Source organism: Dermacentor silvarum, chromosome 3 (assembly GCF_013339745.2).
Source record: "Dermacentor silvarum isolate Dsil-2018 chromosome 3, BIME_Dsil_1.4, whole genome shotgun sequence".
Classification (NCBI taxonomy): Eukaryota; Metazoa; Arthropoda; class Arachnida; order Ixodida; family Ixodidae; genus Dermacentor; species Dermacentor silvarum.
In genome coordinates, this window is record NC_051156.1 from 128601193 (window position 1) to 128628612 (window position 27420).

The 27420-nt window shown below is 45.4% G+C and overlaps 2 protein-coding genes across 7 annotated transcripts in view; one reads left to right on the forward strand and one right to left on the reverse strand.

Moving 5' to 3' along the window:
* The window catches only part of LOC119445778 (glutathione S-transferase 1-like), a 603258-nt gene that overhangs the window by 176502 nt on the left and 399336 nt on the right, over positions 1-27420 (reverse strand). The window lies entirely within an intron of this gene.
* LOC119444777 (glutathione S-transferase 1) overlaps positions 3158-27420 on the forward strand; it is a 63888-nt gene continuing 39625 nt past the window's right edge. The window contains exons 1-5 of one of the 6 annotated variants that reach the window (XM_049663630.1): positions 3166-3515; positions 5814-5872; positions 7586-7727; positions 12035-12205; positions 20485-20719. In XM_049663630.1, coding sequence (XP_049519587.1) covers positions 3375-3515; positions 5814-5872; positions 7586-7727; positions 12035-12205; positions 20485-20622 — 651 coding nt within the window. In that variant the 5' untranslated portion in view covers positions 3166-3374 and the 3' untranslated portion in view covers positions 20623-20719. Of the gene's footprint in view, positions 3516-5813; positions 5873-7585; positions 7728-12034; positions 12206-20484; positions 20720-26958; positions 27297-27420 lie in introns of those variants that run through there. The other 5 variants (XM_049663632.1, XM_049663629.1, XM_049663627.1 and 2 more) reach the window with 5 other exon arrangements.

Genomic DNA, 27420 nt, shown 5'->3' on the forward strand with positions numbered 1-27420 from the left:
TTATCAACGCGAGGCTTGAAGAACCCGCCTTTAGTCTTTGCAAAGTCTAGTAGCTTTTTTCTGGCCAGACGTGTTTGAAAGGCAAAATCTTTGTGCACATTATACTGCGTGTCTTTAATCTTGTACACTTTTAGAGGATCCATTGTTCTTCTTTGAATTCTGTAAACTTTACTATTATCGGCCTACATTTCTCCAGTTTATTTATTTATTATTTTATTTATTTTATTCAATACTGCCGGCCGCCTTTTGGTAGCCAAGGCAGGAGTGGGTACATGTGATTAACAAGCTCTTGGTCCATCACGAGAGCAACAAGAATGGCAATTACAACAGAGAAGAGAGAAAAAAAAACGCATAGGCACACAGTAAAATTTCTGTGCAGCAAATCAGGAATAAACAGAGCAAGACATAGACGCGTTACATTCAAATCCGAGGATAAAGCCCAGAAGAATACCAGTTAAAGATAAAGCTGAGCACACAAAACTTACTGATTAGAACTGATTGCTGAAAAAAAATGCATCAGATGATGTTAAGGTGGCCACGTCGTAAGGCAACTTGTTCCAGTCTGCTATCGTTCTTGGAAAGAAGGACAGCTTGTATGCATTGGTTCTGCATTGTGGCATTACAATAGTTTTATCGATAGTTTTATCAATAGTTTATATTGACCAAGGCGATGCGCTCTTTCGATTTCTGTTGTTTCCAGCGTAGAGCCAAGGTGCTCCGCACAACGTTCTAACACTATTTTTTTCCGAGGTAGACCATGTCTCGGACTAGCCGTACGGAATACCGAAGAAGAGCAGATTTGAGCGGCGGAGTCTGTTTTCGGCGTCATCCCAACGGGGAGTGAATTTTCGTTAGTTCGTCAGCTACATTTGAAAGTATCATTTCAAACTGCGGTGTAGATGGCACGGCAGTAGTTTATTTGGTTTGTTCCATGCATGTCGACCTCGATCGCGTTAATTGTGGAAGATAGCTGTTTCAGCTCTCTTCATGAGACCATGAACAGAAAACGATCTGCGCTTTTAGCAGATAATCAATCATTTAGGTAACTGTCCTGAAAGAGCACGAACGGTGAGTGCTTCATTCTGAAAGCGGTGTCGTGCCCCGAGACAACGTTGCTCGGTTGCAGTAGACGCTCGTCCAGAAGCGGCGGCTTCGTCCAATTCTGGGTTCGGGTCACCTTTGGCAGCGTCCAAGGTTGCGATGTGTCCGCAGTAGTTGCCTTGCAAGGAAGTACAAGGAGCAACAAAACCTGAAAGAGCACGAATGGTGCAGTGATTCATTCTGAAAGCGGTGTCGTGCCCCCCACATGGCTACATGTAGTTCACTCGCTTGAAAACCGAAGAAAACCCAATTTAAATATACCTGGTAGCGAAGCTTCCATAGAAGCCCATACGTTCAAAACATGGCGGTTTATCGGCGCTCCATGGGGCTTAGCGCCGTTTGTGTGAGGAGGGAACACGGCCGGCGGAAGAAAGAATAACGTGACGTCATATCCGTTAAAAACAGAAGTGACGTCATTTTGGTCTGAAAGGCGTAAAAATTGTTGTCGGAAGCCTGCAATTTGAGCTGTATATTGAAATGCCCCGCCATTCGACAAGACGGGCGTTCCGAGCTATCAGCGCGGAAAGCGATGCAGGGAAGATCAGCCATACGGGTGTCGAAATCGCATCCCTGCACAGAACATACTTTCTTTGGAGGCCGACGAACGCTTTAGGCGTAGAGTGCTCGTCCTTTGGTCGCACACCAAGCCCGTTGGCCAGCGCTGTAGCACGAAAACAACTAAAGTAAACATTTGGCGATCGCAACTCACTACTTTTGATTGAACAGTTTAAAAAAACAATGAAACTACCGGCGTCATCAAATACAGAAAAACGTTGACGAATGAAACCACACAAAATGTGAGGGGGGTGTTTTGTAACAGGTGAAATTTACGAGCGCGCATTTCTGCACACTTCAAGAGCTTCATTGCATGGCAAGTGATAGCGGCGTCAAACGGACGCCGCTATCGGTGGGCGCTCTTATGGGGGGCGCTGAGAAAAGGTATTTATTGACAATGATCAAGTAAAATAGAGTTGTCTCTTGTTTTCTCGCCATTCCTATGTAAAATTGATTAGGACATTTATTTTCGTACAATGAATCTAACTGTGTCGCGCTTTAATTAAAAAGACGCTTTTTTTTCTTTCCCAATGATTGTTCCCTCGAAACCTAGTCGCATTTAAATCGGAGCTCCTATAACCACCTTGCTGATGTCAGTGACAATTCGTTCTGAATCACTTTTTGCTCGAAGCTTCGCGACCTATTTGGATTGACCTAGGAGAATCCGCTTAAAACCTGGTAGACGCAGCAAGTTCAAGTAACTTTTTTACGTTAATTTCAGGTGTGGAAAATGATTTATTGTGTGTTACCAGAAGGTAAATGGTCATTAAAGGTACATTGGGTGTACTGTCTATGCAGCATTCTTTCGGTGCCGTAAAGGTGCTGAAACGACACCTCTTTTGTAAAAAGTATTTGCGTTACAGGCACAACAGACCTCCGCGCATGCGTCATCTTCACGTTCATGTGTTGCATACCTGATATTAAACCTTAAATTCGGTAACCTTTTACCAAACAAATGTGTCATATGCGCGTAAGTATGCTTGCGTGTGTGCATTCTTGTGTGTGTATGCGTGCGTGCGTGCATGTGTACGCGCATGTGTATGCGTGCGTCCACCGCCGAGTTATTTTGCTTAACGGACGACAAAATAATTAGGATTCTTTAAAAAGTATCACATGCAGGGCTCTGTCTCATTTATACATAAAAAGCACTCTCGGGCCATAAGAACGCCAGTGGCGCGATCAGCACTATGTCGATCTCATGCGGACAGGGGACGTGTGCTAAACGGTGTGTGAGTCTCTGGATATGGGGCCCACTTCAAGCTTTATCCGCTCGAGGACCCTCAGAACTATGAACAGGCACGTAGCTCTGACTTGGACAATGTGGCTCGCTCCAAATGCCTCGAGATTGACGCCTCGCGTGCGTTCGTGATATCAGCACGCCAATATCAGTCTTCCATCTTCCGCCCACCGCCGCTGCAGTTTCCTACCTTTACGGGAGCGTCTGCTGAGCAACGGCAGCTATAGCTCCTCGCCAATATGTTCGTCCGCTCGCTATCGCGCGTCGAGAGAAAGAGACTTGACTACGTATCTGACGTGTAACTGTGTTCAAGGCCTTTCAGTAACACCCCTCTGCAGTGGCGCCGCGCTGCGTGAAAGCTGTCTACGCGGCCGTTTGTGCAGCTGTCCGCTATAAAGTGCGCGCCACTGTCCAGTCGCCCTCTACACCATTCTCGGTCCATTAAGCCAAGGAGATCCACCAGAGACGATTCGCAGCTGTCATGCCCGTGACTCTGTACAACTTGCCCGGCAGTCCGCCCTGTGGCTTCGTGCGATGTATCGCCAAGCACATAGGTGTCGAACTTAATATCAAGAACTTGGACATGGCAAACAAGGAGCACCTCGGTGAGGAATACCTCAAGGTAAGTGACCACTTAAAGAAGCCTCGCCTTTCATTCTTTCAAGGCTTTTATTTTTTTTATTTATTATTCTTCTACCAGGCACCAAAACCTTGTAATTTTAGCTTAGTATTAGGGAGAAATGCAATGTCTTATTTCACGCGAGAAGAACGTGGACGCTTTTGCGGGACGATCGCCGACTAAGCTTATCTTCGAACTGTTGCCACAGTACTTTTTCTCTCTTGATCGAGGACTTTGCGATTATACATTCTGTGCAAATGAGCATTCTTTTTGTTCGCTCGGAGTTCACTACTTGAACGCAATATTGACGCTAATGAAATGGTTATCTTCTGTCGTGGGTATTCCGTATTATTCTTCTCGCTTGATACTCCTATGCTATTTCTACTTATTTAAGCTGTTTCAAAGTGCTCTTAACTTCTGTGATCTCTTCATGTCGTTTACTGGGCAGGCAAGCTTCATCCAGTTATTTTGTAGCAGATTTTGCATGGCGAACCTTGTTTGCATTGGGCCTTGAGCCAGAATCCAAGAAAGAAACAGAAAGATAGAAGGGCTGTTTGCGCATGCGGAATGCCTCTAACGTTGTTTACCTCTCCGGTTTTGTTCTCGGAGTGCTACAGACGCTATTTATCTGTGCTGCCCAAGTTGGCTTTATCTACTCTTATCTAGTTCCCACTAGCGAAGACGCCCGCGAGGAGTTCAACAAACTGAGTAGCAGTCTGCGCACTATCTGCATATTTTTGTCTTGTGTCTCCAGCATGTCAACTGATCTGTTGTTTTCACAAATGCAACCGTTATTAACAAGTATATACTGACTTCCACGTTAAGAACCGAATGTTTACGAACATAATCCGAAGCCCCCAAGTGCGCTGTGTCTCAAAGCCTGCGTTGGATCAGGTCCTTAAACCCTATTACATTATTAAATCTTCTCCGAACAATACGTTAATTTCTTCAGTCGGCAGTTACATCTAGTCGGAAGGTTTTTACACATGCCTCAAGATATCCCGGTATAGAATTTTTTTCCTTTGAATGATTAACTGTTCACGTGGCTGTGACTCGTGTTAGCTGAGCTTATAAGTACGACCTGGTCTTCGATAATAAACATTGTTGTAAGTTAACGCCGTGTGTGTCCCTGTGTGTCTTCTTTTAAACCACTTCCATCTGGCGCATGCGCTGCAAAAGCTCGGTAAATAAAGTATTCCCTTCATTGCCCTGTCTTTTATTGCGCTACCGTAAACCTAATCTAGAAGCAAGTTGCGAAAAACACAAGTCGGAATAGGTTCGTAGGAAGAGGGACTTCATTTAAGCAATAGTCCGGCGTCGTAGGTCGGTGAGCCCGATAGCCGCGATTCATGGTGGAGCGCGCCTATTAAGGTCAACTTAATGAACAATTTGATGTCAGGTATTTCGCTCTACATGACCATTTGCAAATTTAAAGACGTGTAACTGGTATTATAAGAAAAGTCCTTCCAATTCCCAACATAAACATGGGTGGTAAATTTTGTAACTATGAAGTTGTTAATGGATGGATGGATGTAAAACTTTAAGGAACGTCGTGAGGCACGCGACTCAGCGCGCAGCGGGCCGCTCCCACGTTGGGACAGTCAGGCCATGCCCGACCGCCGCATCGTGGGCCCTATGGACAGCCTATAGTTGCGCCCCAGCATCGGGGCTCTTGATAGCGGAGAGCGACTTGTCCTCATGGTAATTAATTTATTTAGCGGATGAATCGCCTTGCTTTTTCTGGTAAATGCTGTCCGGCCGCGCAGTAATTTATCTGTAGTGACATACTTCCGATACATTTTGCAGGCTTTTTTATGTGTTTGGCATTTAAAAAAATAAAAGAACCCAATGTATACTCAAGTAGCCAGTGCGCTGGCTCTGGAAAATAACTTAAATTGGAAGCCTAATGTAATATCAATTGTTTGTATTCAATAAGCTGTAATTAAGATTAGTTTAATGAGTAGCTTTCAAATAGCGGAAAAGAGGATGCACGCTGTGAAGTAAACGCTGTACATATGTAAAATTATCCCGTGCTCATAGAGATGAAATAAAGGGTTCAAGAGGGTAGTTGGTTGGGCGTTGCGTTACATGGTTCTGAGATATGGTTATATAGTTCAGCGAGCAGACTAGGACACAAGAAGGGAAAAGACGGCAAAGCTCCAACCTTCAACTTAATCTTTTCCTTCTCTCGGTTTCCTTTCGTATTTCATATTCGATTTGCCGGTACCACGTTGCTCAGAACAGATGGTAAAATAATTTATGATTTGTAGTGTTCCAACTGAAATTCGATTTCCTTCGCAGGTCAACCCATTCCACAAGGTACCGGCCATTGACGATGACGGCTTCGTTGTTTACGAAAGGTAAAGCCGGATTATTTTCTATTCACACTGGTCCTGCACGTGACCGTTCGTTTACACAAGAGGCGGTTTGAATACGGCTTCGCGACTGCGTGCGTTGCCAGTGCGTTTGACATCACGAAGGTCCATACAGTTTGACCCTGTCCTATAGTTGATGTATTTAATGTCTGTTGGCGTCTGACCTCGACCACTCACATCATATCCGATGATCATAGCCGATGAAGTTCATTACTAATTTTGTTTTTATTCTTTCATACACATCCCTCTGAAGGCAATCGAACGCTGGTGACATGCGATGCGATCATATGGGAAATACTTTTACCTTTCTAAAAACGTCAAATAAACTGGAAACGCACGATAATAATTTGGAATGAGGTGTTCGAAACTAAAACCGCATATACTCTATGATGTTTTTGTTTTTGAGATGCCCAATGTTACACGTTAATTGGCCCATTCAGTGTCCCCATCACTCACTCAAAGGTGGTAACGTATGAAAGCGTGACATCGTATGTGTATTTAAAAGCATTTATTTTGCCATGTGAGTTCAGCGGAAGCCCGCAAGCTGCAGGAAATTTCATGAAATGGCCCATAATCATCCACCCGACTGTAGCATGAAGCTAAATGAAGGTTTCCATGCGGGTTCCTTTGAAGCTTCATGCTACAGACATGTTGACGACGATTTTTCCTTTTCGAGCATTTATTTTCCAGTGACTCCATGTCATCCACTCTTTCAGACATCGATAGTCCATACTTGATAGCCTAGTGTGTTACTTTCGCATACGTGTTTTTCCAGAGTTCGCCACTGCACGTGAATGAATGAACATGTTTGAAATTAGTAGATAACAATTATAACTCTCTGATGTATCCTTTAAAATGTGTCAGGTAAAATACACGAGTTATGTTTCTAATTTGCGAGATTTTTCAGAAGTCTCGGCCGGCGCATGTATTTGCGCATAACATTCGCCGATTTGCCCGTTGTTGGCAAGCTGATCTAAACAAATTCTTAGACACAGGAAAGTCTCATTACCAGCGAGACACATTGCAGATAAGGATGACAGTCTGTGTAGAGATCACTGAATCTCTTATCTATTGTCCTGGGATATTCAAAAGCCGATAATGAAATCTGAAATTTGCAGCAAACTGAATAACACATTAAAATTATTGCGCGCCTTGTCCGACCCGCTTTTAGGAATCATGTTCTTGCTGCATCACATCTCAAAATGTGCATTGTTTTTCTAGTGTTTTTAATCTTTGTTGATAATACGAGGATGGGGATCTGCCAGCACGATTGATTTGAGGTAAACGGTACCTTGCGTATACATACTATTCAGTAACTTTTAGTAGAGAAATATAAATCCATCATCAAATCTGACTGTACCATTTGAACTTGTTAGTAGTAGTTAAAGCTCAAAATTTTAAAACCATCGTGCATAATCTCCTTGGTTTGGTGCAGCTTTGACGGCCATAGCTGGATCATTTCAAAACGAGGGTGCAACGACTTTGACGTCATGTAGAAAAGCCATGCAGTGGTTTATTTATGAACGAAAATTTCGATACAGCAAGGTGTGAACCCTGTCGGAAGCATTAAGGCTATTCCGAAAAAGAATAGTAATAAAAATAAGAGACTTGGGTATATTATGGCACAAGTTGAGTCCTCACGTTCATTGGGCATCGTACGCCTTGCACTCGCTCACTTCAGTCACTCTTATCTCGCAGCATAGCGATCGCCTACTACCTGCTGCGCAAGTACGCCCCCAAGTCTGAGCTTTACCCCGATGACATCAAAGCACGGGCCCGCGTCGACCAGTCCCTCGCCGCCCTTTCCGGTACTATCCATCCCCAGGCAGCAGTTTTCTTCGTAAGTTTGCTTTTTGTTCTTTGAGATTTCGCACATAAACACTTGCGTGCTAAGTAGTTTACTTTGGATAATGGACGTAAAGTTACAATGCGTAGTTCTGAAATGACAAACACGAAGAAATAGACAGGTTTTCAGCATGTTTTCATGTTGATTTTGCATGTGCGTGAACATTCCTTCTATTTCCTTAAGTGACAAGAAAGTTACATTCTTAAAAACAGACAAAATCAGTAAGCAACAGGAAATGTAAAGCAGCATGCTTGTTTCACATTTTCTTTCCTTTTCTACGTCGTTATTTGCATACAGTATGCCTACAGTATGCCTTGTGAAGGTGAATAAAACAGCTGTTAATTGGTGAAGTACCTTGTCCGTGATCCCTATTTCTTCGTTTTTGTTCTGTTAGAACGATGCAGCTCCACTTAGCATTCATGGCCATTTCGCTGCAATACATCACAAATGTCAACAGCAGTCAGTCGAAGTAGGTTGTAATAGCTGGTGAGCCACGAACTAGGCGCAGATGTTTCTGCAGTCTTTGCTCCTTTAAACAACTGTCTATTTTGCAAAGCATCCTTTATTCCTCCGTTAACAATTTCTCATGCGGCACATTGCATTGCTGCGAAATAACAGCTATTCAATATGAAGTTTTCACGAGTGTTAATATAGTAGCATAACTGTCCTTCAGCTGTTTCCATCCAGCTGATATATTGTGAACCGATTCGTCAGAGCCTTTGCTGTCAAAATCTGTTTCCGGCTCAACTACATTTGCATCGCGGACGTCATTCCTTCCAATTTTGCCACATAAAAAGAAATATCTCCATGAAACATCGTACTTATAGCTCAATATTACTACGAAACAAAAATGGCGCCGTGAAATGAGGCAAACATGAAACGCCGATTGCAACTGCACGTAGTTACATACAATAAATCTGCACCAGACTGGAATTTCATACCTTACAATAGGCAATTTCATACTTCCGCCATGCAGCAGCGCACACGCAACGATGTGGGGTTTGAAGGACTTGTTGCAATGCCAGCTGAGCCGCAAGTTACGCATCTACTGATAATGATTTCTTACGCTTAATTTATGTTCTAGCAGCACGCGCAATTTTATCTACATGAGTCTATTTTAACGACAAAACTTTAAAGCTTCTTTCTAGCTTCCGAAAAGAGTAAGTGTAGATATTAAAGCCAATAAAGTTGCTTCTAATGCAATTACGGGTTCAATAAGAATTATTTTAAATGTCAAGAACAGCCGACTTGCGTGACGTCTTTAAAGCACTACCCAATTTCCAGCAAAGGTGTTTCTTTCTAAAGGCAAAACTACACATACGCGTGCCGGTGCGCGAAAGCTTGTGCCCACGCGCCTCACGCGTACGTGTAGTTTGTCCTTAACGCTTTGTCAAGTAATGTTTCAAGCCACTTGTAACAACCGATGTGGACGCAGTAGCAGCTTTTGCAAGATTGCTTTATTGCACAGAAAACAAGGGTTTATGAAGGCACGGTGCATCGCTTATCAGCACACGTGCGATGGGTTTCAACACGGCAGACATGCGCACAAGATAGCGAATTCAGTCACGTCACTGTTATCACACCACTCACTTTGAGTACAGTTCTTCAAGTGCACTGAGAAAAATCACGTATAGCCATTGTAAAATTGGTGCTTTAGAGATGTATGATTACTTTGTAAAAGTACATATGTAACGGTAACTGATTAAACTTTGTATATGCATAAGTCATAACGTGCCAATTATTTCACTTAGTGTGAATTTTGTGAGATAGAATTCTTCCACGACAGCGGGCAAACCGTCCACATGGCTTGTGAAACACATCCCAATGCTTATATGAGCAATTTTCACAACACCTTTAATTAACCGCCACACTTTAAACCTCGGACACATACCACACAAAGGGGTTCTATCTATCTCGGTCCCACAGTTATTTATCTAAGGACATCAGGAAAATCAAGTACTTCCATCGTATGATCCCTTCGATGGCAGACAACACATTTATTCTTTGAAAAGCCAGTAATACACTTTAAACTTTTGCTACATATTAGACATAACATGGACCCGTCATTGTCCAAATATTGAGTCACTGAATAATTTCGTACACCCACGAAGTTTGAACGCGTTTAATAGTTTAACGCCTCACCGCTGAAATTACATTCGGTCCCCTAAAATTCTGATGTGGTGCAATTGTTGTGCCGGGAGAAAGGGCAAGAATGCGCATAGCGGTTTTGAGCACTCCTACGCTGTAATCCTATTTACACAGCGTTAGTTGTCCTTAAGGGTGCAAGTCGGTCTAAAACTTGCACCCTTACACCACTAAAGATGTAAGTTATAGAGCGAGAACTCCAGAAAATTGGTATACAGCGTATACGAAAATTGGTATATAGTGTAGTCATACTGACAGCTTCGCTCACGGTGCGTATTACTACTTTCTAATTATGATTCAGTTATATTGAAAAATAAAATAAAAACTTGCTTGTGCAATACAAGTTGCGTAATAGTGGGAATCGGTTGCGAACATTGAATCTCGTAACTACCCAGAAGAAATGTGGCGCAGTTAGTAATAATGAAAATTAATCACAAGGAAAAAATAATAAAGCCGCAGTGCGTGCTTTCTAGAACTGCATCCCAAATCATATGAATTTCTTTGTGTTATATATCGTTCGCTTGGTGGTTTAGCTACTGCTGACGTGCTAAATTTTTTTCTGGTGATCTCCGTATAAAAAGCTTTTGTAACATTGTCATGTGTCTGGTACAGTGCAGATATACGCTAGTGAGCCTGCTCGGTATGCTGCGTGCGAATAAAACAGAAACATAATATACATCTTCTTACCTTATGAATCAATGCTTCAATAAGCGCGCTGTATGACTTGCGCTGTTTAGCGTACGTAATATCCGCACTGCGTGTTGACACCTTCTAGAAGGTAGAGTGAGCACCGCAAACTGCCTGACATTATTATAGCGGTGCATTCCGCACTTAAATTAACAGCATGACAATAACTTCTAATAACGCATGATATGCCCGAAGCATTCTCTACATGTGACGAGGTATGGCTGTAATGTTTAGCAGGCATGCATAAATCACAAGCTTTAGCTTCACGAAACTGGTAAAGGCCAGCTGCAGCAACATCTTGGGCCTCGTAGGAACCCCAGTTTCAGATCGTGTGCACATAAACCAACCTCACCCACCTTGGTGGCTCAGTGCTTATGGTGTTGGGCTGTAAGCACGAGGTCGCGGGATTGCCACGGCGGCCGCATTTCGATGGGAGCTAAATGCAGAAAACACCCGTGTACATAGATTTAGGTGCATGTTAAAGAACCCCAGGTGGTCGAAAATAATCCGGAGTCCCGCACTACGGGGTGCCTCATATAATCAGATGGTGGTTTTGGCACGTCAAAAACTATAATTTAATTTTTAACAAACCAACCTCTGTGCAAAATCGTGCGTTTGAAATACGAGTACATGAGCCCAGAAAAGGTCGCAGTATTTACGTTTCGGGCACCAAAAGGTAAAAAAAAACGTAAGCGATTGCCCACTACCACTCACCGAAATTATAGTAGAACGTGCAGAACACCGAGAACCAGTGCGACTCCTCGGCACTACCATGCATCTGGATTAGTGGATTAGGTGGAGCCCGCGAAACGCTGGAAGTCTCCGAGGCCATGTGCTGAGATTTGAGTGACATCAGCTATCGACCAGTTCACTGGCTAATCTAGAGCTCTTCGATCCGGCCATATCCCCCCCCCCCCCTCGCACACACACCCCTGCCTTGTATACGCCCCAGGGGCAGGTTATCCGCCCCAGGGGCAGGGCAAACGCGTCGTCTGTTTACGTACTCTTTCAAGGCCACGCCATGTTTCGGTTGTATGTGAGTGAGTGCTTTTGAATGTAATAGCTAGCTGCTCATGTTGATACATATTTTTATGCAAGTGCACAGCTCAAACAACCAGGGACGGCGTTCGTCTTGTCTTCTTTCACTCTTACTGTGTGCGTTGTACACTTTTATGTAAAGCGTTTATTTTTTGGTTTAGTCCTTTAGCTAAAATATAATCAGCTAGCTCACTACTATTTCGTAGATAACTTTCTATCCATTTCAGCTACGCTACATTTACAGAATTGTGTTATTGCTTAGATGTATCGTGGTTTGACGAAGTTTTACAACAGCGAGACACTAGAACAGCGTAGTGTTGGGTGAACTCCATGACGATATCATTATGGCGGTAAATATGCAACACCAAAGGCATATTTTTTTCTGTACTCGACCGCCGATAATTTTTTGTTATCACTAACTTTCCGCGCAGCGTCCTCGCTTCTTTCTCAAGACGAAGCCAACTGCAGAAGAAGTGACCGCTTACGAAGAAAATGTTGTCAAGGGTCTCCAGCACCTCGTCGGGAATAACAACTACGCCGTTGGCGACAAGGTCACCCTTGCCGATCTCGCAATTGTCTCCCACCTCACTCTGGCTCTCGAGGTAAGATAGCATTGAACAAGGTTTCTTTAAGCTTAATTTTCTGAAACGGTCAATCCTCCCGTTTGGCCCTTGAATGGTGCTTTGCGCAGTCCCTTTTTCGTTTAGCTGGGTTTGGCGTATGCTCTTCAGGGCGAAATATGGCGGCTTTAAAACAGAATTTTCGTGGCATTCCGACAGCATTGCAAGATTTAATCTGATTACCTTGAACAAAAGGGTTCCTCAGAAAATAGTATAATTTTTAAGACCGTTATTCAGTTCCTTTGCACTTTACTCTAACGAAGGTGCAATATGCTCAACTGATTGCCACATTTTCAAATAGCGAGAGACAATGGATCCACAGAAAAACGGAAAGGTTAATCAAAGCTAGCCTTGGTTGGCAACCCTGTACTTGGGGGAAAAGCAAGCGAATAGAAGGAGACCGAAAGAAGAGAACACATTTAGTAAACAGCGTACACACTCCAGCTATGTAGCAGACATCGTAATTAGTCTGTTTGTGTAAGCCCGTACACATCATGAATATAAGTGGCAAGGATATAGCCTTCTACGCGGTGCTAAGGTAGAAACGCTTGCCTAGAACTCTTTTCCGATAGTGGACGATTGTCAAGTTTCTCAAGCACTCCGAACCTCATTTCCCTTTGAGCGCTTAAGTTCCGATAGACAGACGCAAGGATGTTTCTAGAAATACTGTAGGTATATGGCCGTTCCGAGATCCTATCTGTAAGTTCGCAAGTTGAACGTCACCTTGCATAGTTTCTGCGTGGTTGTTTTCCCGTTTAAATGCGCCTTCTTATAATTTTACACCACTACCTGCTTCTGTATTCCGCTTTTATCTGTTGTGGTATTCCATATTTGTTGGCGGTAGTTCTCACTCTTAGCAGTTTGTTCCGTGTTCGGATGCAGTCACTTGCTTCAAATTTTGAAGCTGATTCCAAGAAAATAAATTTTCTATCTTAAATTTTTCTTTAGTTTTCTATAGAAACTTTTTTTAACTTCTGTATTTGTAGTACAATTAGGAATGAGTCACAAGCTAAGACAAGTGTGATCTTATCCTTTCTCGCTGTTGCAATTAATAATAAAACTGGTATTGTTCAGGATATTCTATATAAGAACAATTAATGTCTGGCAAAAGAGTGCCAATATTGCAGTGTGTCTACCCAGCTTATATTTTACACTATCAAGTACGAGTTAGCGCATAAGTGGCTCCCACCAATTGCAGTAGCATCTGCAAGCGTAGTTAACAAAAACTGTCTAATTACGCAATGTGAATTTACCGCGAGCTGCGCTAGTAAGCACACACGAATTTCAACACAATCTACTACACACATCCAGTACCAGCAGGAAGCTACTGATTGCATTATTTATAGGAAATTCCAGGCTTTCTCCGTTCAGTGTTTTAACAGCGGAGCTGTTTAAGCCGGTCGTATTGCGTGCCGCCTGCCACTGCGTAGCCTAGCAACCACCTCCCGGAGCGTCGTGCGCTATGCTCGGGAGAGAAAAAAAAATATGAGAGCGAGAGAGATAGAGAAACAAATTGTAGCAGCACCAACAAGCCTACGCGCAGAGGTGCTGCCGATACCATCCGCGCTTCTCCGTTTTCCCGCATTAGCGCTGAATGCTCGCGGTGTCCGTGACTGCAGCAGGCACCTCTGGCAGTGGCTCAGCCGAGCTCCCACCAGCTGCGCGTTACTGCGCATGCGCCGTGACGTAATCCCGGCGTGTCGTCTGCTGGGCGCCCCCCGCAGGGGCATCTTCGCAAGCAGGCGTTTGCTGAGTTGCGCCACCACGTACCTGAGCACACGGGGGTTGGACCCTCCCACGCATAGTGTGCCTGGCATAGCCGTGTCTGGGGAAAGGGGGATCCTGGAGGTTGATCTAATGCCGGGTGTTTGGACCTTTAAGGCCCCCCGGCGGAGGCAACACACCTCTTTGGCCTCTGCTTCACATAGACGGCACCCCCGGATGTCCCCTTGTTGCACTCCATGGTGGGTGACTGCCATTGCTGCCGAAGTACACCAAACTGCTATGGGAACACCCGCTATTACCCGGCTTCTTGATCGTCTCCCTCAGAAGAGGGGACGCACCGATGAGATTCTGAACTTGTTCACCAGACCAAAAGACGTTTTCCCCCGATTCCAAGTAGTACATAGTGAAAGAACCGAAAAACTAGCGAGAACGATATCCCCATTTGCAGTTGCGAAAAGCTTGACCAACACGCTAGACCCTGGCTACAAAGTCACCAAAATGCCAAGCGGGGACCTTCTGCTTGAACAACGTGATAAGGAGCAATACAACAGACTCGGCAAGCTTGTTACTTTTGGTGATGTCCCAGTTACCGTTTCACCTAATCGGTCCATGAACACAGCACGGGGTGTAGTATCTGAAGCAGACCTCATCGACCTATCTGAAACCGAGTTGTTGGAAGGATGGAAGGAGCAAAACGTCACGAATGTGCAGCGCATCGTTATGAGACGGGACAACAAAGAAATTCCCACGAAACGCCTAACACTTACCTTCCAATTAGGCGTATTGCCACAAAGCATAGAAACAGGCTACACAAATATAGCAGTAAGACCATACATACCAAATCCTAGGCGCTGCTACCAATGCCAAAGATTCGGCCATGGCTCGCAGAGCTGCCGTGGTCGACTCATTTGTGTCAAGTGTGGAGTTCAAGGCCATGCCTCAGACAATTGCGAGACCACGCCTCACTGCGTTAATTGCGATGGTGACCATCCAGCATACTCCCGGTCTTGTCAAAGCTGGAAAAAAGAAAAAGAAATTATGACACTGAAAGTCCGTGAAAACACGTCGTTCAGGGAAGCACGCAAGAGATGCTCACCATTCCACACGACCATTTATGTTGACGCGGCGCGTAAAGGGGAAGCGTCGCAGCGGCTACTGCCACCTGCCCAGCCCGCGCGCAGTGAGCTGTCGCTTGTGGCTCCTGCCTCTAGGGTGGAAGGAGCTAAGTCCTACTCCACCCAACCAGCAAACAGGCCCGGTTAGCCTAGGGTTGCCGGCAACTCAACAGTCCTTGGTGGCAGCCTGCGCTACGCGTAGCGAACCTGCAGGCTTGCCAGCAGCTCCCACGGTGGGTACAGTGAAGGCTGCTTCACCCTCACCGGCCCCTGCTGGAGCTGGCAACAGTCGGCGCAGCTCAGGCCCAAAGGCAGCCCCATCGACATCCGGGCTGGTGGGCGGAAATGTCTCGTCCTTCGCGGCGAGACTTTCTCGCGAAACTTCTCGCTCGCAAGAGCGCGTGTCCGGCGCCTCACAAGAGGCAATGGACACCACATCCACCCCGACGGCGCACCAAACGGCTAAGGAGCGGCGAGGTTCCCTTGACCGCTTCAGAAAAGACAAATCCAGCGTTACAGGGCCTGGAAAGGGCTCTGTAATCTAATGCAACACTTCCCTTTTTTAGTACACACAGCACCCATTTACTTTCAGTATGGCCACACAAATTATACAATGGAACATCAGAGGCCTTGCTTAGGAACCTCGATGATGTGCAAGAACTTCTCCACGAACACAATCCAAAAGTGCTGTGTGTACAGGAAACTCACTTAAAATCGACACATACAAACTTTCTTCGACAGTATGTTACGTTTCGTAAAGATCGCGATGATGGTCTCGCATCATCAGGCGGTGTTGCCATTGTAATTCACAAAAGCATAGCATGTCAACGTTTGCAGCTGCAAACGCCCCTTGAAGCAGTGGCAGTTCGACTTGTTCTCCTTAACAAACTCATCACCATTTGCTCGCTATACATACCCCCACATTACCGCTTACACAAACACGAATTTCAGTCCTTTAAAGACGAATTGTCAGAGGCTTATCTTGTTCTTGGGGATCTCAATCCACACAGCAGTCTGTGGGGCGACTCTCGCATCGATGCGCGAGGCCGTCTAATTCAACATTTTCTTTTCTCATCTGGTGCGTGTCTGCTTAACAAAAAAGAACCTACATATTATTGTCTTGCAAACAAAACCTTTTCCTCTATAGACCTCAGCATAGCTTCTCCATCCATATTACCTGAACTTTAATGGGAAGTTATCAAAAACCCTCAGGGGAGCGACCATCACCCAATACTGCTGAGAGCACCAAGACAATACGAATCTCCACCACACGCTCCTCGGTGGAAGGTCGATGCAGCGGACTGGGATAAATTCCAAACACTTACCAGTAAGCTCTCGTTGGCTGACATTTCATCGCTCGGAATTGAAGGTGCCGTCGAGTATTTTACTAATTTCATAATTGATGCAGCTTCTAAGTGTATTCCCCAAACAAGTGGACTTTCTAGCAAATGCCGCGTTCCCTGGTGGAATGAACAATGCCGGAACGCACGAAGGCAGCAGAACAAAGCATGGAAGCAGCTTCCCGATTATCCTACTGCTGAAAACCTTATCAATTTCAAGAAAATCAAGTTCCAAGGTAGGAAAACATGCAGACAAGCCAGGAGAGACAGCTGGCAAACATTTTTATCAAGTATGAACTCGTACACGGATGAGGCCAAGGTTAGGAGCAAGGTCAACAGAGTAAGAGGACGACAAACACATCCACCTCCCCTGGTACACACGCAGGGAGACAGCCTGGAGGACCAAGCGAACCATCTGGGTGCACATTTTGATCATGTCCAGTTCATCGCACTATTAACCAGCATTTATAAGATACAAATCAGCAATAGAAAAACAAAAAATAGACCGAAAGAGCACCGGGAACGAGCCATATAACCTACCTTTCTCTCTAACAGAGCTGCATGCATCACTCACCTGTTGCAACCAATCTGCCCCACGCTCTGACCGCATACTATATGACATGTTGAAAAACCTGCCCTCTGAAACGAAGAAAACCCTTATCTGTCTCTATAACTCTATATGGACCTCCGGTGAGATCCCCTTTGCCTGGAAACAGGCCATAGTGATCCCTATCCTGAAGCAGGGCAAGGATCCATCATCCGTATCGAGTTACCGGCCCATAGCTCTAACAAGCTGCCTCTACAAAGTCTTCGAGAAGATGATAAACCGCCGTCTGATACATTTCCTAGAATCAAACAAGCTGCTTGACCCATACCAGCGTGGTTTTCGCGAGGGTTGATCCACCACTGACCATTTGATACGTATTGAGGCACAAATACGTGAAGCTGTTGTTCACAAACAGTTCTTTCTTTCTGTATTCCTAGACATGGAAAAGGCCTTACGATACAACATGGCGGTTTGGAATACTGAGAGACCTCTCCCACTTAGGTATACGTGGTAATATGCTAAATGGGATTGAAAGTTATCTGGTGAATCGCACTTTCCGTGTTCGAGTTGGCAATGCTTTATGACGACCTTTTCTGCAGGAAACCGGAGTGCCACAGGGTGGGGTGCTCAGTTGCACTCTTTATTATAAAAATGAATTCCTTGCGTCTATGCATCCCACGCAACATGTTTGATACAACGTACGTCGATAATGTACAGATTGGATTTAAATCGTGCAACCTTGCAATCTGTGAGCGGCAGGTTCAGCTTGGTCTGAACAGGGTGGCTAAATGGGCAGACGAGAATAGGTTCTGCCTAAATCCACAAGAGAGCACCTGCGTCCTTTTTTCTCGAAAGAGAGGACTGTACCCCTGACATTGACCTGCAAGGACAGTCTACCTGTAAAAACAGAACATAAATTCTTAGGCATAACTCTTGACACAAAGCTAACATTCATACCACACCTAAAACATCTAAAAATCAAGTGCATGAAAACAATATTTTAAAAGTGTTGTCACGCACTACATGGGGTAGTGACAAAAAGTGCCTGTTAAACTTGTATAAAAGCGTCATAGGAGCACGCCTAGACTACGGGGCCATAATTTAACAGTCTGCCACCCCAACCGCGTTGAAGATGCTGAACCCCGTCCGCCATCTAGGTATTCGCTTGTCTACAGGTGCCTTTAGGACAAGCCCTGTAGAAAGCCTTTACGTGGAATCCAATGAGTGGTCACTCCACTTGCAGAGGACCTACACAGCTTTCATGTATTTCCTTAGAGTGAATGAAAACAGTGAACATCCCTCATATTCCATATGAGGGATGTGAGGGAGAAACCGTAAATGATTTGTCCAGCTCCCACCTCTTTGATAACCGACCTGCAGTAAAAGAGCCCTTCTCGTTGCGTGTGAGAAGTCTGGCTGAGGAAATGGATGTCCCACTCTTTGAACTTCGTCTAATGACACCCACTATAGAGGTCTCACCGTTGCAGTGGCAGATTGTAGACTGTGATTTGTCTTTTTTACATGTTACGAAGCACGCCCCGGTTACACACATTCGAATGCAGTTTCTTGAACTGCAGCATAAATACTCCTGTCCGGAATTTTACACCGATGCATCAAAGTCTCCTGCTGGCGTCTCATATGTAGCGGTTGGTCCATGATTTTCAGATGCCGATGCCCTGCACCTCCTAACGAGCATTTTCACAGCAGAGGCTTATGCATTACTGTCGGCTCTGAAATACATCAAAGAATCGAAAATACCAAAAGCAATGATTCAAACAGACTCGGTGAGCGTAGTAAAAGCCTTAAAATCTCTTAAAAGGCACAAAAATCCTGTAATAGTATCACTTTATTCGCTCGTATGTAATATTTATGCGTCCGGGCAGCATGTTCCGGTGTGCTGGGTGCCAGGACACCAAGACATCGAGGGAAATGTACTGGCAGACCAGCTTGCCACATGCATCGAGGCAAAAGCTGGCAACACATCTAAGCTCGTCCCTGTTCCCGATATGAAGCCATACCTACGCAAGAGACTTCGAGTCCACTGGCAACTTTTTTGGGACGCCCAGACTGATAAAAAACTTCATTTAATTAAGCCTCGCTTAGGGAACTGGCCATCGACCAAGAAATCTAGAAGAAATGATGTCCTATTCTGTAGGCTCAGAATAGGACACACTTACGGCACGCATAATTACCTGTTGTCTGGAGGCGAACCCCCGACCTGTACTAGATGTGGGGAAGCACTTACTGTACTTCACATCCTAGTACAGTGTCCACTAATAGAACCTGAAAGAAAAAAAACACTTTGTTCAAGCCTATAGAGAGAATATACCCCTTCACCCAGCGATGTTTTTACATAATGACCCGGTATTTGAGCACGATTCAGTTTTAGCCTTTTTTAAACGACATCGACATTTTGCAAGTTCTTCGGCCGAGAGATTCGTAGCGGCATCCTCTTTCAGAGGACGCTGCTACGACAGGATATTTGAAATGCACTCTCCTCCAGGCCCTTGCTTCTAAGGGTCTCTGTGAGGCAGTAGTGCCTGGTATTACCTACTACCTTTTTATACTATATTATATGCATTGCCCCCACATCACGTCATTGTCATGATCTTAGTAACTTTTTCTTTTACGCACCTTTAGTGCGCAGGATTTTAGGCCCCTTTACAGGCACAATACACCTACCCACTGTCATTGATCTTACCATTGCTCACTCAGTACACCACGTCTTGGCGCTCTTTGGGTATAGCTGTCCCTTGCGCCACAAAACAATATATATCATCATCATCATGCTGGGCGCCGCCCGTACTCTGTGCATAGCTTTCACCGCACTTCCCCTATGTGTGCTCGGACTGCAAGTGCTTCGTTAGGTGTTCCCCGATGCCACGGACCACGAGGAAATGCTTATATACTTTGCACAACTTAGCATCACTTGACACGACTTTGTATAACTTAGCATCACTTCGCATAGCCAGGACCAGCTAGGAACCGATCAGCTCCGCTGTGTCTTTAGCCTTGCGCCACTATAGTGCAAGCTACCCCGATTTTTTCTTGTTGCTCTCACTATGCAGTTTTCCCACATTCTTGCTGACGATGTTGCATGCCACTCGTGTAGTAAGTGGTGCTCTACCCTTGAAAGGGCAGTCAATGACTTCATCTTTGACGTGTGTTTGCCATCGACCACTTCGTAAAAGATATTTTTGGATCAGTGCTCCAAAGACTCTCCCCGTTATGCCTTGATCGAAGGCCATTGTAGCTATTCTGAGAGTCCGCGAGCTTCATGTGTGACGGTAAAAATGCTTTCAGTTTTTCCGCGATTTAATTTATGTGCAACAGCTTTTCTTTACTAATGGCCATCATTGCATGTTTCTACTTTCCTTTCATTTTTATTACCAGAACACCGAGTAACTTACAAAAACAGACTAGATAGGTTGAATGACTCAGCCACATTTTCTGTTATATTATTTCTCTGACTTTCCCAGTCTGTCTTGCGTCTTCGTATTGTGATAACCACTTGCTCTGCTTGCGTAATTTCAGATCGACTGCATCGACCATGCCAAGTACCCGAAACTTGCCAGCTACTACGAACGCATGAAGTCGGAGTTGCCTTATTTCGAGGAAATCTACCGGCCTGCTATCGGCTTCGTGAAGCAGCGCTGGGCTTCGCTGCAGTAAACTATGAAACCTACGCTTAGGAGCTAATAAACAAAAAAATTCAATATGTCGATAGGAAGAAGCCGTCATTAAATTTCTCATTGAAATGCAAGTTACTTCATAGGTTTCTTTATTTGTTTTTACTTCGCTGGCGTCCCACAAGCTCCAATTTCGGAAGCCGTTCATGGGGGGTATACCATAGATGTAGCTAAGACGCTTTTCTGGACTTTACATGTGAAAACAATTCTTTCGCAACTTTAACCAGCTTGCGTTTTGTATGTTTCTCTGTATCTAACCTATATCGCGGCAACCTGGGTCAGTGGGTACATGTCGCTCTTCAATGAACTTCTTACACGCATTCTCTTACATGATCCACTAGCAATAAACGTTAACAACACATTGCATCTCCAACCCCCATCTTCAAAAGAAGCATACTTTATTTCAGTGACTGACTGCTCTATGGAGTTTTATAGAAGGATCCCGTAGTACTTGAGAGGTTGGCACTCCTAAATACTACGCCGCGTAGAAAGACTTTCGGCAGAACTCATCTAACCAAGACTGCCTGCGGCAATACGCTTAGCATTGAATCAATATAACGACACAACTTATTGCAACTGTCGGAACGAGTTATGCATGAAACGTGCACTGCAACGGGACTCCTCTGTCGCGCTTCCCTAAGAACAATCAGCGCCGTCTAGTGGCGCCACCGCGAAGCTTCCGCATGGCCTCCGAAATGCATGGCGCGCCGGTTCAGCGAACGCTGAGATACGCGTCACGCGGCAGCCCGGCTCCTCTCTCGCCCTTCTTTCTGGACACGCTGTGCCCCCTAGTGGCGCTGCTAAGATGTCCGCTAGGGGCCTCCGAGCTTGAAAGCGTGGCTCACCGGTGTGTACTAACGAAGCCAATTGTTGCGCTGCATTCCGCACACCAAATGTCACATACACAGTGACCCAAGCGCCGTCACTGTGGAAAACGGAAAAGTTAAAGTGATATCGTAGGTACCTAAGCTGTCGCACAACGTGAAAAAGTACCGATCAGACTTAATGTCCATGTAGTCTTCTCGTTTCCCTGGAAGCTGGCTAGTTTGTGCTGGTGAATCAGCCAGCAAAATCAAACAAGCACATGCAATACGACCACACTGTTAAATATACTTTCTATTTCGCAAAGGTGATCTATCCTAGCCCGTTGTGATGCGAGAATGCATCATATATTGTCCAAATTTGCCGATGAATCAATGATCACCTAACAGAACACAACGCATGCTTTTCGACAACCGACCTTGGCCTCCTCCCGAGACATGCAAGGAAATGTGGGTGCACGTACCCCTGTGTTTCAGAAGCCTTTTATATAATTGAGCGCGAAAACATATGCATAAGAACGATGTCTTTAAATGAGCACTCACACAACATACGACAGGATACCGCGTGTGCTTCAGCGCATGACTGTTATTTATTTAAAGCCTTCCTTATAGCGACAAGTCCAACTTTTGATTTCAGAAAGAAACGAGAGAGGACAGTACGTTTGTAAACACAGCTGGTCATGTGATCGCACAAAACTGTGACGCGAGCGCCACCGAGCGAGATTCAGTGTTGATAGTTTTTCTCTCCATATATACGTACAGACGTACCGCGCGATGTCCTCGCCAGTCCTCGTGGTTGTCCTCATTTGGTCGTCCAGCGGCGATAATTTTCAGCTGATCGGAGTCGCCGCCCTCTAATACGTGGCTGATCCCTTTAAGGCATTGGACATCTTCAAACCAACCCCTTTTCAGCGTATCCACACTGCTGAAACGACTGCTTTACTTTCAGCAGCTGCGGGAAAAGCGTCGTCACATGTCAATGCTAGCGCCATCTTGGCAACTGCTGCCTTCTCCTTAGATGAAGGTAAATTCGCACTTTTCCCTTAAAGACCAGACAAGTAAGAGTGACTTGTGTTATAATGAACCACTCAGACAATAAAATCAGATCTGTCTGCCAATTTTAAGGAAGGAAAGCAGAGGTTAGGCTTAAATCAATTTTTCCTAAGATTGAAATGAGCTGAGCAAATTCGGCTGCTATTAAGCGGAGTCCACGCCTTGCGCCCAGTGCCACGCACGAATGCCATCCCCTTTTGCCGCAGAATTTTCTGCGAGCACTCGTTCAGGTCTCAACGACAAGAACTAACGTTTCTTGAGCGGCACATATCGAGTAAATTGTTTCTAGATTAGGCTTTGGCACATGCGCCGGAGTACTGCCGGAGGTTATATATCGTAGCACTGCTGAGTTGGGCATGTGGATATACGAACTTTCGTTGGTATTTTGCATAATAAAAAATTCTGTTTGTGCGAGCCTCGCCTCCTTTGCCTTCTAATCTGTTTAAACGAGCCTGACGCTACTCGCGGCTATAGTGTTTTCTACGAAAATTACTAGAAGAATCCGTGTCACCAGTGTCTATGGGAGCTTTAAGCATGGCGTTTGAGCCAGCACGTTCATGATGTGCAGTACGTCGATTTCGCTCAATTTCGTTCTTCCAGGCCCGAACGGCTTTCCGACTATAAAGATTTTTCACTTTCCATCAAATATTGTGGTATAAACTAAACAATTTCGCAAAAGTTCTGCATTCGCCCTGAGTCTCCTTGCCTTCGGCGTTAAAAAATATAGTATTGATTCGAAATTGAAGCCGAATAAGGAAGGTGCAGTGCAGTAATTAAAGCCGCGTAAACGTTTTAAGCCACAAGCATGAAGGTCAGACAAATCCATGCATTGAGCATCATTCCCATGTTTGATGAACGATCGCCGCACCAAAGCTGCCTCTACTGATTTTCGTAGTAAGCTCTATAGTTCGAACTGTCAGACGCTCAGCGTACACGTTGAGTTGGCGCTTATTCATGGCGTTTGAAAAACTATGGTAGCAACCAGTTCCGTCGCAAATGGCACGTTGCGCTTGAAATTCACACTGGAATAAGCTACATAATGCATAACTTTAATGGAAGTGCGATGGCGCTGAAGTTATACTACATGGCTCGCGAAGCTAAGCCCATTTCATCGTGCCGTTGACTCACCTGAAAAGTGAAGAAAACTCGCTTAAAACCTGGTAGACGCAACTAGTTCAAGTAATTTTGTTACGTTAATTTCAGGTGTAGAAAATGTTTAATTCTTTGTTACCAGTGCGCGAGAAGTCAAAAGATCCTATCAGGTACATTCGGTGATGTGTTTATGCAACGTTCATTTTGTGCTATAAAGGTGCTGAAACGACGCCTCTTTCATAAAATATTTTTACGTTACAAGCACAACGGACCTCAGCGCATGTCTTACGTTCATGTGTTACGCACCTGACTGACTGAATAAACTGTATTAAAACCAGCAAGAGGTGGTGGCTGCGCCGAGGCCTAGGTCCCACGTGGGGACGTCGAGGTGTTGCCTCTTCGCCGCCTCGCAGGCTTGCTGGGTCGCCCAGAGTTGGTCGTCGAGGTTGGAGCTACGCAGGGAAGTGTGCCATCTCGACGAGATGGTCGTGGGGTTAGTGTCGGGGTATTGTTGTGTACAGTCCCAAAGCATGTGTGTAAGTGTGGCTGGCTGTGTCTTGCAGATATGGCACGTGGGATTGGGGTAAATGTCTGGGTAGATCTTGTTGTAAAGGTGTAACGAGGGGTAAGTGTTGGTTTGTAGCTGGCGGAAAGTTCTGGCCTGCGCTTGGGATAGCTTGCTGTGCGGGCCGCGGAAAGTCCTACGCTCTAAGTAGAAGGATTTCACTGCATCATTGTAGCGTGTCGGGCGATCCCTACCGGTGGGGGCAGCCTCCTCGTCACCCGCGCTCTTACGCACCTGAGCTTAAAACTTAAATTCGTTAGCCTTTCACAAGACAAATGTGTCAGATGCGCTAGCTTGGATGCGTGCGTGCTTGCGCGCGCGCGCGCATGTGTGCGTGAGCGTGCGTGAGCATGCGTGTGCGTACACATTTGTCCGTGTGTCTGTGTGTGCGGTCGTATGTATGTGTGCGTATGTGTGGGTGCGTGCGTGTATGTGTGTTGGTGAGTGCTTTCGTGTGTCGCCGTATATGTGTGTGTGCGTTAGTTTGTATGTGCCTGCGTGCGTGTGCGTTCGTGCATGTGTGCCTGTGTACATGCGTGTGTGTGTGTGCCTTGCTTATGTGCGTGGGTGTGCGTGAGGTCATGTGTATATGCATGCGAGTGTGTGCGTTTATGTAGACATGCGTGTTAGTGTGTGTGCGTGCGCCCATCCCGGTGCTATCTTGCTTATCGGAAGACAAAAGAATTAGCATTCCTTAGAAAGTACCTTATAAAGTGAGGTTCTCTCACTTATATTTAAAAAGCGCCCGCCGTCATAAAGAAGAAGAAGAAACTGTTTCAGCACTACTCTCGGATCATTAGAAAGAAGATATGTGTCGCTCAGGAGTGAGCCGGATCTTATGAGCGGCTCTTTTTAAAGAGCGAGCGAACCGTGGTTCAGTAAAAGTGAGCGGCGGTTCTTTTGGAGAAAGGGAGCCGGTTCTGTCGCATTCAGTGAGCCGTGCCGATGCGTTCCGTCAGAGGTGGGTGTTCTGCTTGGTGCGACTTCCGCGCCATCTTTTAGCGGTACGAGAAAGCAACTGCCCTACCGCCCTTCCTCGCAAGAGTCGCCTTCACCCCCTCGCCTTCGGCTGAAGAACGAACGAACCGCTGCTCACTTACTGAACCACGGCTCCCTCGCTCTTCGAAAGAGCGGCTCAAAAGATCCGGCTCGCTCCTGAGCGCTCAGCCGCGCTCAGGAGCGAGCCGGATCTTTTGAGCCGCTCTTTCGGAGAGCGAGGGAGCCGTGGTTCAGTAAGTGAGCGGCGGTTCTTTCGGAGTGAGGAAGCCGGTTCTCTCTCGTGGAATGAGCTGTGCCGAACTTTTCCGTCAGAGCCGGGTCTTCTGTTTGGTTTCGAGGTTTCGCTTTCTGACCGACGAATGGTGGCCGGTGTGAGCAGACTCGCGCTACTGGTACTCGCTCGCCGTGTGTGGTGTGCGCAGCAGTCCCTTTGGTTTTTCGTGCGTATTATCGTGTGGCACCCGATGCCACCGAGGGGAGAAGTAAAGAAGCCTTAATTGGCAGAGGATGGTACCGTTCGTTGCCTGCTGCTGTTCGAACGATGTCTCACAACTCTCACCGATGGCACATCGTGCACCGCTGGTCCAATAACACGTCGAAGATGGTCTTGCGTGTCTTTAAACACAACAGGTGAACGTACAGTTTACGTCCTGGTCTTCATTTGTGCTAATTAGTGCAGTCATAAAATGTCGCCCATGACATCCACTTCAGTGCAATTTCTGAGCGTGTATCATTAGCATGTCATTAAAACGAGGCCAATGATCTCTTGTGTTGTATTAGAACTTCATTTGCTTTTTTTCTTGTTTTTTTTTTGTCCTGGCGCATGATGGCATGATCGCCAGTATCGCGCGTGCGCTCAAGAGAAAAAAAATGAAAAAAAATAAAAAAACGAAAGGTACGTGCGGCAGTTTTGCGAATCTTTCGTATGATTTTTGTATTGTACTTCAAGAAATGATTTCTACATTCATTTTGCATGGCGTTACCGCTCACTCATATTACAGTGAACGTACGTATGTGAATAAATGAGTAAAGTTGTAAGATAATGTACAATCATTTTGTGTTCTTATTTTGACGAAAGTTGATTTTAAGTTACCACAAAAACAGACAAGCTTCCGTAATGACGATAAAGTTATATATTTTTTTCTGAACAAAGTACGTCGCATTCTGCCTGTTCAGTATCATAAGCATTTTATCCCCAATATAAGAAAAGAAGGTATCATTACAACTAAAAATTCACAATTTTAATAGATGTAAATATATTCTCGAAACATAGTGAAAATATATATAACACGGTTATTAAATTATGCATATAGTTTTTTTCAAAGCCAGATAACTATAGAATATGCGTAACACAGGTTACACGTTTGAGTGAACCGGTGAGCCGTTCAAATGAACCGGTTCATTTCAGTGAGCTGAGCCGTTCCGAGCTGCTCACTGAAGTGAGCCGTTTTGCCCATCTCTATTAGAAAGCCAGTGGCGCGATAAGGACTACGTCCTGGACACTGGGGAAGTTTACAAAACGGTGTGCGAGTGCCCGGATATGGGGCCCACTTCAAACTTTATCCGTTCGCGGACCCCTGAACTATGAAAAGGCACATAGCTCTCTCACGGACAATGCGGCTCGCTCCAAATGCCTCGGGATCAACGCCTGCGTGCCTTCCTGATATCACCTTCCGCCCACCGGAGCCGCAATTTCCTACCCTTACGTGATCGTTTGCGAAGAGATGGCAGCACCTTGCCAAAAACTTCGTCCGCTCGCCATCGAGAGTCAAGAGGAAGAGAGTTGTCGACGTCTCTAAGTGTAGCTCTGTTCAAGGCCTTTCAGGAACGCCCCTCTGCAGTGGCGCTGCGCTGCGTAAATGCTGTCTACTCGGTCGTTTGTGCAGCTGTCTGCTATAAAGTGCGCGCCACTGTCCAATCATCCTCTATACCATTCTCGGTCCATAAAGCCTACGACCAACCCACCGGAGACGATTCGCAGCCGCCATGCCCGTCACTCTGTACAACTTGCCCGGCAGTCCGCCCTGTGGCTTCGTGCGATGTATCGCCAAGCACATAGGTGTCGAACTTAAACTCAGGAACTTGGACTGGGCAAACAAGGAACACCTCAGTGAGGAATACCTCAAGGTAAGTGAGCACTTCACACGAAGCCTTCATCATTTTTCCTATTTATATTTTTCTACCAGCACCAAAAACTTTGTAATTTTGACTTAGCTTTTAGCTTATTTAGTTTCGATTAGCTTATTTTAGC